General features: G+C 47.5%; 1 protein-coding gene across 1 annotated transcript; it reads left to right on the top strand.

Moving 5' to 3' along the window:
• Window positions 1–1,348: 1,348 nt before the first annotated feature.
• Window positions 1,349–11,059, top strand: ITM2A (integral membrane protein 2A). Its single transcript, XM_066182161.1, has 6 exons — window positions 1,349–1,479; window positions 5,039–5,170; window positions 5,372–5,560; window positions 6,602–6,712; window positions 7,817–7,967; window positions 9,981–11,059. The coding sequence occupies exons 1-6, from the start codon at window positions 1,396–1,398 to the stop codon at window positions 10,067–10,069; spliced, it is 756 nt and encodes a 251-aa protein (XP_066038258.1). The 5' UTR covers window positions 1,349–1,395; the 3' UTR covers window positions 10,070–11,059.
• The last annotated feature ends 694 nt before the right edge of the window (window positions 11,060–11,753 follow it).

Here is an 11,753-nt window from a genome sequence, read left to right as displayed (position 1 = left end):
TAAAGTGAGGTTGAAGTGTTTTCTGTTACTAGATCAAGTCAGGCTAAATAGACAAAACATTTTGTTCTTCTCTGACTGAAGTCAATGTCAAAATTTTTACAGACATGAAAGGCAGCAATATCAAACCTATGATCTTGAAAGGAAACACAGTGTATTCCATCTGTGGAATAACAGGAACATGCTTTGAATGCTGGAATACACACTGCATGTTGTTTACACTTAGAAGAATTACTTACTGCAATATTTGCATAAGTGTTCAGCTCTGTTTAATTACAGCTGTCTGTGAGGGAGGGCTCCATGATGTGGGCACCAGATTGAAACCAGATTTCTTTGTAGAGCTGTAAAGTCAGATTCTAGAGAGACGGACACAGATTTCCATCCATATGAAGGAGCAGATTGTTTCAGACAGTCTAATGCATGAAGTGTTTCATTCTCCTTTCTGAGGCACATCTGGAGGGCTGTGCACAGGTCTGGGTTTCTTGAGGACAAAAAAGTCAAGGAGCTGCTGGAGTGGGTCTAGTAGAGGCCACAAAGATGATGATGATGGGTCTGGAGCATCCCTCTGAAAAGGAGAGACAGTGGGAGCTGCACTTGGATAGTCTGGAGAAGGAAAGACTGTGAGGGGATCTCATCAGTCCATCCCAATATCTCCAAGGGGTGCCAGAAGATGGTACCAGGCTCTGTTCCGTGGTGCCAGAGACAGGACAAGGAGCAACGGCCATTAACTAAACCACAAGAAGCTCCACCTCAATGTGAGGAAGAACTTATTTTCATGGCACGGGCAGAGCACTGGAACAGGTGCCCAGGGAGCACCAGGAGCAGCCGAGGGAACTGAGGGGGCTCAGCCTGGAGAAAAGGAGGCTCAGGGGGGACCCTCTGGCTCTGCACAACTCCCAGACAGGAGGGGACAGCTGGGGGGGATCGGGCTCTGCTCCCAGGGAACAGGGACGGGAGGAGAGGGAACGGCCTCAAGCTGTGCCAGGATGGGTTCAGGTTGAACAGCAGGAGGAATTTCTTCATGGAAAGGGTGGTGAGGCCTAGGAAGGAGCTGCCCAGGGAGGTGGTGGACTCCCCGTCCCTGGGGGTGTCCAAGGAAGGACTGGAGGTAGCACTCAGTGCTGTGGGCTAGTGACAAGGTGGGGACCGGCCACAGGCTGGACTCGATGGTCCCGCAGGCCTTTTCCAGCCCCTCTAATCCCGTCGCTCCATGTGGGCACCCGCTCCCGGCGCCTGAGGCGAGCTGCGGGGCGATGGAGCCGTGTGAGGGCGCCGCCGCCAGGGGGCGCTCCCGGCAGGGCCCGCGGGCGGGGCTGGGGGCGTGGCCACCGCAGACCCCGCCCCGCCCTCCGCGCTGTCCCCGCTGCCGCTCCGGGACGCGGCAGCAGCGCCGCCGCCATGGTGAAGATCGCCTTCAACTCGCCCTTCGCCCTCAAGGATGAGCCCAAAAAGGAGGCGGCCGAGGCGCTGGTGGCCGACAAGGTGCGGGCACAGGGGTGTCCCGGCCGGCGGCGGCGGCGGGAGGAGCGGGGCGGTGTGAGGGGGGGCGCGAGGAGACGGAGCCGCCGCCATTTTCTGGCGGCCGGGGGAGGCGGCGGCGGCGGCCGCGGGGCTCTCGCTCGTGTGGCGGCCGCGCCCTGCCCGGGGCTGAGGGAACGGCTCTCCTCAGCCGGGACGTGCCGCGGGGCCCCGGTGCCGCCGTGCTGTCCCTTTCCGCAACCCTGTCGCGGTGCGGTGTCCCGTGACACCCCCGGCCCAGCGCCGGCACCGGGTGTTTATGTCGAGCTGGGCCCGTGCCAGCGCCGCGTTTCCTGACGGCGCTTTAAAGCTCCCAGCTCGGCCCTGGGCCGGCCGGGGAAGCGCAGGGAGAGCTCCCCCCGGCGCTGGCAGCGCTCGGCCGGCGCCTTGCAGGCAAACAAAGCGGGCTGAGGCTCGTCCTCCGCTCCCGGCGGCGCTCCGAGCCTCCCGGCAGCTGCGGTGAGGCGTCGGTGTTGCGCTTAAATTAAGAAACCTGCCATAAAGGGTTTTAAATAGAAATCCGGTCGAGCACCCTGTGGTTGGCTTTTCCTTCCCAGAGAGCTGCGCGTCGCCGGCTTGAGTGGAACTTTTCCCAGTTTGTGGGAAAATTGTTTTGAAGGTGTTTTGCGTGTTAAGCAGATGGAGAGGCTCAGCCTGTAGGTACATACATCAGTGGCTCTAGACGGGGAAGATGGCATGGGCTGAGTTTATTTGCAATCTGAGAGTTAGAAAATTTTAAAAACAACAAAGCTTATGGTGTTGGACTCCAGTGTGGGGGGGGGGGGGGGTTTGTTTGTTTGGGGTTTTTTTGGGTTTGTTTTTTTTTTTTTTCCTTCTAAGCTTTAATCAGGAAAGCAGCTTCCCTCCCAGCCTACGCAGCTTCACCTGAAATAGCCTTCCTTTGGAAGGCGAAGGGATACAGAGTGATTTTCTTGCTCAGTGCACTCATTTGAGATGTCAGTTTGATGTGTGCACATTTAATACAGTAGCATTCAATTACAGGATCAAAAGGAGAGAAAGTAGGAAAACAAGGTGGATAAAGGATTTAAAATTTGAAGATGTCATTAGCTTGGCCATTTTCTTGTAGGATGAACTCCTCAGCTACTCCTGAGGCGAGTGGTTATACATATATTTACTAGCCTTGTACTGTGAAAGCTCTGACTGAAGTAGTTCTAATAAACACACCCCTTTTTCTGTTCTCATGAGAGCTGCTCCTCTCAATTTGGAATATTCTATGTGTTTGCACACAGGTATATGGGATTTTAACAGCTCTTCACTCTGACTTCAGGGCTTGGAGTTGCCTGTAAACATCAAGTTCATAATTTTACTCCAAGACAAACTTGTTGGAGTGGTTGTTAATGTCTTCTTTAGCTGGAATATTTGTACAGAGCAAACAAGCTTAAAGGTTAATGTTGGCTGAAACAGCACAATAAAAGTCCCCTGGAGTATCTGCCCAAAACACTTGAGCTTGCAGAATATTCACCCTGGAGGTTCTTTGGGGCTGTCAGCAGCGTTAGAACAAGTGATTTTTCTTCTTGTCTCTTATCCCTCAGTTGCTTTGCTTGTTACCACTTAGAACTGCATTCTCTCTGTAGGTTTTTGCCGACTTTTACCTGTTACTTTTGTGCAGAGGTTTTGTAACCTGCTCGAGCAAAATATTCTCTTGTGTTCTCTTAGCAGCTCTGTCAACCCTTCTCTCTCAGGTTCAGCAGCCCACATTGCTGCTTAATATGCTCCAGTGCCTTTGCTTTGTTTGAAATAGGTGTAGTGCAAGTGTAGCTAATTAGATGTCGACATCACCCTTGCACTGGGATGGCTGCAGTGCCAGAACTGGTGCAGACTGGTGTGTTCAAGTAGGGACAGGCTGGATGAGTAAGGTGCTCCGAGGTGGAGGTGAAGGTGGGAGAACGGCAGAGAGAACAGGATTAATCTCCATCTTACAGCTGCTTAACCCTGAAGGGTGATGTTCACACAGTGCCATAGAGATGTGGCATCATTCTGACTTGGAACCAGGGCTTGGCTTTATTTTTCGTTGTTTGTTTCTTTTCTAACAAATGCTTCACATGCCAATTGTAGCAGCTTGTGTCCTGCTGAACCAACATTTTTGTGTTTGGAGGATGCGCGTGTGGAATGTGGGAGTATTGACTTTCACAAAACAGCTTGGGGTTTGTTTCAGCACTTGCATAACTGATGGCTTTGACTTTTATGCTGCTGCATCTTGCTGAGCATGGAAATATTGCAGCCCTGGTGATAATGCTGGTGCTTGCTGGGGGCATAGGTCACTAAATGTGTTGTGTTCTGCAGGACCCAAATAAAGAAAGGCCGTGGAAGCTGCTGTGCCCTGCCCAGCCACTGATTCTGGGAACACCTCAAAGGAAAAGATCTTTTACTGTGAAATCCAATTTTCTTCCTTCCTGACTGGGACAAAGGGCAGATCTTGAAAGCAAGCTATTAAATCCTGGAGTCAGGAATCATTAAAGGGACATTTTTGACCAAATATAGGGGTTATCTAAACATTTTGGGTTTGGTGGTTGTTTTTGTGTTTTGTTTTTTCCTTTTAAAGACTCAAGCCCAGTGTGTGATTCCAGTAGGGAATCTCTTTTCGGATTGTTTGGTATTTGACAGCACTTTTGCTGCTCTCATCATTTGGCTTGCAGCTGGAAGTCTGGGAAGGTGCTGCAGGAACTCTGGAAGGTTAAACTTTCCTTTCAGACACCACCCCTGCTTTTGCAGTGAGGGTTGCACAACTCACCACCACCTGAGAGTAGTTTCCTTTGGGTGCAGTCATCTTTCTTTGAGGGAACATTGGGTGGTGGAAAACAAGCTGCTGAGCCAAGAGAGAAGTTTTAGGCTGTTAGAAACAAAACTTCCTGGGATTGGGTAGGAGAAAGGTTATTTTGAGGCTGCAGGGTAGGATGTGCCACTGGGACTTGTTTTTATTTGGCGTAATTGGAAGCTGTGTTTAAGCTGAGGAGTCGTTTTCTTTCAGAATGGACTTTGCTTGTGCATATTAGAAGTTCCAAAACCTGGTGACTGGTGTCAGTTGTCTGTTCCCCAGCCAAGAGACAAAGTTGCATCTTGGCTTCTTCTTTTAATCCAGGTTTGGGAGGAAAAGTGATGTTAATGCACATGATATTGAGAGGAGGAGGGGAAGAGGCCTGAAGACACTGTGTACATTTAATGACCTTGATCTACAAATCCTACTTTTTGTACTACAGTGTGGCTGCAGCACAAGATCTTTTGTGACAGTTATTTGAGTTTTGTGCTTCTCAAATAGTTTCTGGACAAGGGTTTGCCTAGAACACATCCTCTGACTCCGAAAATACTCCTGGTGCTGTTTGAAAACTGATCTTAATCTGCTGCAGTAACATTTCATGTGAGCATTTTATTTTATGATGCTGACTTGTAATTCCCACACCTAGAAGAAATAGGACATGGTGGATCAAAGTGAAACAGTTGATAACAACTGAGTTTAAATTCAGAGCAGCTGCCCATTCTCAGTTCTCCCCTTCTTTATTTAAAGGACCCAGAAGTTGCCACACACAGGGGTGAAAACTCATCTGGAAGATGTCTCTTGACTCTGCTGGGCCTGGCCTTCATCTTGGCAGGGGTTGTTGTGGGTGGAGCCTGCATCTACAAGTACTTCATGCCAAAGGTAATCTGAGAGTTCTTTTTTATTTAAACAGCATTGGTTAAAAAAAGTATTAATGGATTATCACTAGACTGGAAAGATGAAGGGGAAAGAAGGATGATGGGGACGTGACAACTGCGTGTCCTTTGGGTGTGACAGACCTGTCTCAGCAGACAGAAGTGCAATGCTAAGGCTGATTTGTGCCCTCCCTTGCTCGTGTCCCAGCACAAGGTGTACCGTGGGGAGATGTGCTACTTTGAGAACGAGGGCCGGGAGCGCGCGGTGGAGCCGTACTTCCTTCCCATCGCCGAGGAGGCCGACATCCGCGAGGACGACAACATCGCCATCATCGATGTGCCCGTGCCCAAGTTCTCCGACAGCGACCCCGCCGCCATCGTGCACGACTTCGACAGGGTCAGTGTGGGGCCATGGCCCCGCTCCTCCGGGGCTGCCTCCGGGGCTTTACAGCTCCCTGTCAGCAGCGCAGGCTGCTCCTCGGGCTTAAGCGTGGCAGAGCTGACCTTGTGAACTCCGCAACAGTGGGATTAACTCTGCACGGGTGGTACACTCACTGTGGGTAGGAACTCTGAGTTGTTTCCCAGGAAAATGCATCTCATTGCTGTGCAACTTTATTGTTGCATGTGGGATACCTGCAAGTGCCACTTGCTGGTGGATCAGGAATCCCATGTAAATGGAGAACATCATAAATGTGATTTAGTGGTCTGAGGTCTCAGCACCATGTCACAGCAAAATGTAGAATTGCAAACAGGTGTGGGCCTTGGAGAAGGGCATTGGAAAATCACTTCAACCTACAGCCTGGCAGTGCTGTGGTAGTTGCATGAAGTTTCTCTAAGGCAAAGAGGAGAGTGTGGCTTTCATTTGACTTTTATCAAAGTTGTGTTGATAGCGTTAACATCTATCCTCAGTCAGCTGTAAAAGCTCTCGGAGGTTGGTTGTAAATCCAGCCTTGGCAATGCAGATAGAACAAACAGATAATTCTTGATGCTGCAGTTCTTGCAGTCAGTGGCAATGCTGATGAGATTCTTGTAGGTAGTAACACTTTTCCTGAAAAACTATTTAAAGGGAATCATTGTTTATCAGCAGTTGGATACCTTTTGTTTGCACTTTGCTTAATTAGACCTTTTCAGTTACGAGACCGTACTCCCAAATACTTGCTCTGTGTTAGTACAAACTGTACTCCTTTACAATTATGGCAGAAGCTGCTTTTATATTCAGCTTTCTCTTATGTAGGAAAGTTTTTTAAACTATTGGTGTATCCAGTTGATTTGCCAAAGTGGTAACAGTTCAGTTCTTACACTGGGCAGTTCCTGAATGCATCACTTTTGTAGTAGCTGTTAGTTATCTCCAGTTTTCTTAGCTTGCCTTGCTCCTGGTGGAATTGTGTTCTCCTAATCAAAGGCCCCCTGACTAACTGAAAACTGGTTTTTAAAACAGCTCTTGACGGCGTATCTCGACCTGCAGCTGGGGAACTGCTACGTGATCCCGCTGAACACTTCCATAGTCATGCCTCCAAGGAACCTGATGGATCTGTTTGCTAAGCTGGCGGTATGTGGGAGCTTTGCTGCTGGGCTCTGCTGACAGACTGCCTTTTGCCAAGAGTGCTGGGTGCTGCTCTTGAACTCCAGGCCTTTGCTAGAACAGTCCTCCCTCCATCAAAGTCCATAATCCCCTGGCTCAGTCACTGCGCTGAAGTTAAGGCCAGCTGTCAGTGTATATTATGTTGAGTAGATTCATGCCTAATGCTCTTATTAATACCTGGCTTTATGAGAGCTGAGAGCAACCAGCAGATAAGGTTAAATTTAGCTGTTAGAAAGGAATTTGATAAAGCTCCAAATATCATTGAAAGCCTAAACCTGAGAGTTACTCCCGGCAAGCTCCCTCGCCCCGTGAGGGTTTTGCTGAAAAGAACAATGTGAACTTGTTCCCCAGTTATTGGCACTGCAGTTATGAGATCATCACAAGCATTTGACTCTTCAGTGGCTAAAACTGGTGTTTTTCCAAGATGATTTATGGGTCAAGTTGATAGAGCTTGCTGCTGCATCCCAGTTAAATGCAATACTTGGCTATCATGCGTCAGGTGGACTTTTTAAAAAAAATCATTGGCTCTCTTACACCCGGTTCTAGAGGCCACTGGTCTAGTTCAACTTGTTGCATTCTTTTTTTTTTTTCTCCATGAAGACATGCTTTAAGTGTATGTCCCTGCCCCTGGTGTTAGGAGTTAGAGGTTAGGAAGCTGTTTGGGTAGTGCTGGGAGCATCTGACGATGCCTTTTGTAGATTGCCTTGCCTTTGTTATATCAGAAATACATTGCCTCAAACCTGGTGTCTTTCACAATATTTTGTTTCTCTTTTAGCTGCAAACTTTGTGTACAGGTAAACCTGACCAGGTTCTATTTATGTTTCCTTCACGTGAGGCTTGCAGGGTTGAGGTTAAATGTGCTTTGTTTGGGCGTAACTGCAGCTTTTTGAAATGGCCTCTGCCAGTTTTTAACTTCCCTGGTATGCGACTGGTTGAGCTCAGAGTATCTTGGTATTAAAAATCAGGAAAGTTGAACTCTGCTGCTTGAATCCCTTCCAAAGCAAAGAGTGAAGTGTAGTGGTTTGTCCCTAGTTAGCAGCAGTCTATACCTTCAGGCTTTCTCTCTTCCAGACTGGCTCTTACCTGCCGCAGACGTACCTGGTGCGTGAGGAGATGGTGGTAACAGAGGAGATCGATAATGTGTCTGATCTGGGCATCTTCATCTACCAGCTCTGTGTGGGCAAAGAGACCTTCAGGCTTCAGCGCAGAGACCAAATCATGGGTAAGCTTCCCTCAGGAAACGGCAAATGCATTGTTTAACTAGGGAAGGGGTAAATACTTAAACCTGGGGATTTTTTAATCTGCGGAATCTGGGTGTTCAGCAGAAGCTGAGGCTACTCCTGGCCGTGCTGGGTATTTCCCCTCCCTTCATGTCTGGATGTGAAGTGTCATTTGAATATGCTGAGAAGGTTTCAGTTACACAATTACGGGTTACGTGCCCAAGCCAAATTTAAGTCTGTTTCTGTTCCAGTTTATGATTGAAGTTATAAGTTAGTTTGACCTCAAAATTCATATAATCCATCAGATAATGTGAGTCTCTGTAGGTGCAGCTTATTCAGTCCTTGTCCTATCTAAAACTGGGTTAAAGGAGCACCAAATAAAAACATTTTCTTCTGCTTTACTTGCTCTGGAAAAAAAGTAATTGAACAGTGAGCTCCGGACATCCCATACTTCCTCTCTGAAAGAGGAAGGACACTTCAGAGGAACTGCTGAGCTCTGCTTCTTTATTCCCTGTGTGCTCCTACAACCCCCTGGCAGGGACTAAGCTGAGGTGTCTGTGCTCTGATCTACTGGGACAAGGCCTGGGGGGCAGAAATGTGATGCTGTGAATTTTGTTTCTCTGTAGCTCAAAGCATTTTATATTTGCTGCTCCCACCAAACAGAGTGAGCTAACCCTTTGTCAGTTAGAGCCTTTCAGAATGCAAATGTTTGGTTTGTCAGGACTCTGTGCTCTGGTTTGGCTGCCAAGCTCTTAGGCAAGAGTTTCCTCAGCGCAGTTGCAGCATCGGGAGCCACATCTGCTGCTTGCTGCACACAACATCCTGTTGTGGATGGAAGCAAGGCTCCCTCTGTGGGAGCAGCAGAGGGGTTCAGTGTAGGGCACATGAAGGAACACTAAATGCTGCCCTCATGGGAGGCAGAGGCATGTGACTGAGCTGCTGTGAGAATGATTTTGGGAGCAAGGCTAAATTGACAGCTGCTGTGTCTATAGACAGCCCTGTGAAGAGTGTTTATGATGTTCCCTGAAATCATCCTGCTCTAACATGTTGTTGACATCTTCGCTGCAAAGATTCCTGCAGAGAACTTGCACAAAAGGATTCTGGTAAATGGAAAATGTTTCCTGGTACAGCCGCTGTGCTGTAACTCCTTGTTCGCCTGTGGAGGGGAGAGGGTGGGAAATACGATCAAATTGAGAAAATTGTACAGGGGCAAGTCTTGCCTTGCCTTCCCTATCTCATTTCTAGCACACAGTGTACAAGCTGTGCTACAGAAGTGAGACTGCAATGGATAAACTTCTGGAACTTCTCTGGAAAAGTCTTTTCATTTATTTTCATTTAGTTAGTGCTGCCTGGGCTCTCAGCTTTGTGGAGTTTGTGTGTTCATCTGTTAGATGAAACTGACCTCAGGTGTGTCAATTCTTTGGAGTTGTAACTTGGAGGTACGGGAGAAACCCAGGTCATGCCCTTAGGTGGGCTCTGGAAACTTCACCTCCATTCTGATGCCTTGGAATTGAAGGACAGCTTGGACTTTAGGTGCTTATAAACCAAAGCAGTGCCCTGCATCGGTTGGGTTAAGAGCTGGTGCTTCTCTTGCTTGATCTGAGCAATTCTCTGCTTATTAAACAAACTAAATCCTTCTGAATTACTGCAAATGGAAGTGATTGAGGAGAACAGCTCTTTGATGGTCGGTAGGACTGCTGTGTTCCTGTCTCTTACTGAACCACAGCTGAAACAGGCAAACTGCCTAGGTCAGACCCAGTGCTGGCAGGTCCCAAAATAGAGAAAATCACTTTAATAGTGTTAGGAAGAGCCAGACTGCGGTAAATCCTCCCAAGGTGAAGTGCTGTGCAAATGCACACTGGGTGGGGAATTTGGGATGGAAAACAACCCCACAGGAGGCTCTGGTGGCAATTCCTGGCTGGAGAAACACAGTGCACTGAATGATGGAGTCGTGGCAATGCTTGCTGTGGGCTGCGGATCCCTTCACTCAGCCTCTTGTCCTCTCTCGTCCCCAGGTGTGCAGAAACGGGCAGCGGAGAACTGTCACTCAATCAGACATTTTGAAAACTCTTTCGTGGTTGAGACAAGGATCTGTCAGCAGTGAAAGGTGACAGATGGGAGGTGACCAGGTCACACCTTCTTGGAGAAGTCAGCATTAGACATCGACTTCTGCAATTAAACCGTGCAGTGATAATCAAAAGCCTTATGCATTTTCTGTGTATTGCTTGTATTTCAGAAGACAAAGTCACCATTTCAGCTTTTGTTGATCCTTGGTATAACTTTTTAGTTGTCTCATGTAAAACTTAAATTTGAGTAAGGTTTTTTTAGAAGGCTAATACCAGTTTATCTGTTGAATGTGTTTGATTTAGTGTAATCTGGGAATGGCAGAAAAATATATATATATAAAAATGTTAACCAGTTCCTTGGCTGGAACCAGTTATGTTCACCTTAACTTTCACAGAATGATTAATATTAATAATCTGTGGTTTGCACATCTTGTGTAGTTCTGTAGAATAGCTCTGCACTCCGTATCTTGGCTCAAAAACCTTCCTGATGCGGCTCATTAAAGGTTTATTTTAACGACCATGTGTGCAGCATGTAAAATCCAAGCTCAGTGATCAGAAACCTTTAACACTACCCTGTTTCTTTTTGTGCAATTACTGTATTGAATTCGTATGTATATTTGGAACCTTCCCTGAGCTTATGTTGAGTTCTTCTCCCTTAGTTTGGTTTTGTGGCATTTAGTTGTTAAGATTCTGATAGAGTTGCTCTTAAAGCTTGTCAGTATTTTTGGTTATGACTTGGTTTATCCTGTAACTTCCTATTTCCAGGATCTGTTCTGGTATAGCTCACTTGTGAACGTGACTGTAGTTGTAAACTTAAACTACTTGGGCTTATATAAAACTTTTTAGATCAACTTTTTATGAGCAAGTAGCATTACTGCTGCAGTCAGAGCATTGTTCCCTTTTTCTGGAAAGCTGCAGTCTACAGAGAATGAAGAGTTAGTGTCCTGCAGTTGATAAACTCGAGAGTTTTATTAAGGGACTTTATATTGGCATAAATTCTGCAACCCTATAATAAATGTTTCTCTAAACTTTGGTGTTTGTGTTGTGTTTGGTGCCCAGAGGTGAGGGGGGTGATGCTTTGTGGGCAGTGTGCATTGCTCTTCTCTTACCCTCTTACTTCTTTTTGAGCTTGTGAAGCTGAATTTCCTCTTCCTGCTGCTGTGGAAATGCTTTGTGGTGCCAGAAAAGCTCGAGGAACAGAGGGAAGAACAGACAGCTCTCTCCAAACAGGATCCCCCAGGGGCAGCTCCGGGGGTGTTCACTGCAAGGGCAGGGTGTATTTACAATTCATTTCAAAATTGCTGGTGATGAGGCTGTGATTGAAGGTTTGCCTGTCCCAGGGTGCTGGTGGGTGTTAATGAGAGGCTGTACAGAGGTTAATGAACCCTCAACTCTGACCCTGAGCTTTGCTGGAAGCTCAGACAGGAGAGTCCTCCCCTGAAAGTGCTGGGGCTCAGAGCTGAAGTGTTGCTGAACCCTCATGGCTTTCCTGGAAAGTGCCTGGGATTGTGCAGCTGGAAGGAAAACAAGATTTCTGCACAGAGAACAGTGGGGAGGGAGAGGTGCCTGTAGGAATTGCTGTTCTGTCATTGTTCAGGAAACTGCAGGAAAAAAGAGAACACAGGAATTTTAGCACAGGAGCTAACACAGGTCCTCCCCCAAGGATGTGTCCCAAAACCGGAGCTTTGGCTCTAAAATAGGGTGTGTAGCAGAGTATTTCAG

The sequence above is a fragment of the Chamaea fasciata genome, unplaced genomic scaffold (assembly GCF_029207755.1).
Source record: "Chamaea fasciata isolate MVZ Bird 193981 ecotype frontalis unplaced genomic scaffold, bChaFas1.0.hap1 SCAF_4, whole genome shotgun sequence".
Lineage (NCBI taxonomy): Eukaryota > Metazoa > Chordata > Aves > Passeriformes > Sylviidae > Chamaea > Chamaea fasciata.
This window is presented reverse-complemented; position numbering and strand designations above follow the sequence as displayed.

What these genes read in the sequence shown, in the direction of transcription:
- ITM2A (XM_066182161.1), top strand. Translation starts at nt 1,396, where the DNA reads ATGGTGAAGATCGCCTTCAACTCGCCCTTCGCCCTCAAGGATGAGCCC. An exon ending in AGGCGCTGGTGGCCGACAAG is followed by an intron (nt 1,480 to 5,038) that starts GTGCGGGCACAG and finishes CTTTATTTAAAG; the next exon opens with GACCCAGAAGTTGCCACACA. An exon ending in TCGTGCACGACTTCGACAGG is followed by an intron (nt 5,561 to 6,601) that starts GTCAGTGTGGGG and finishes TTTTTAAAACAG; the next exon opens with CTCTTGACGGCGTATCTCGA.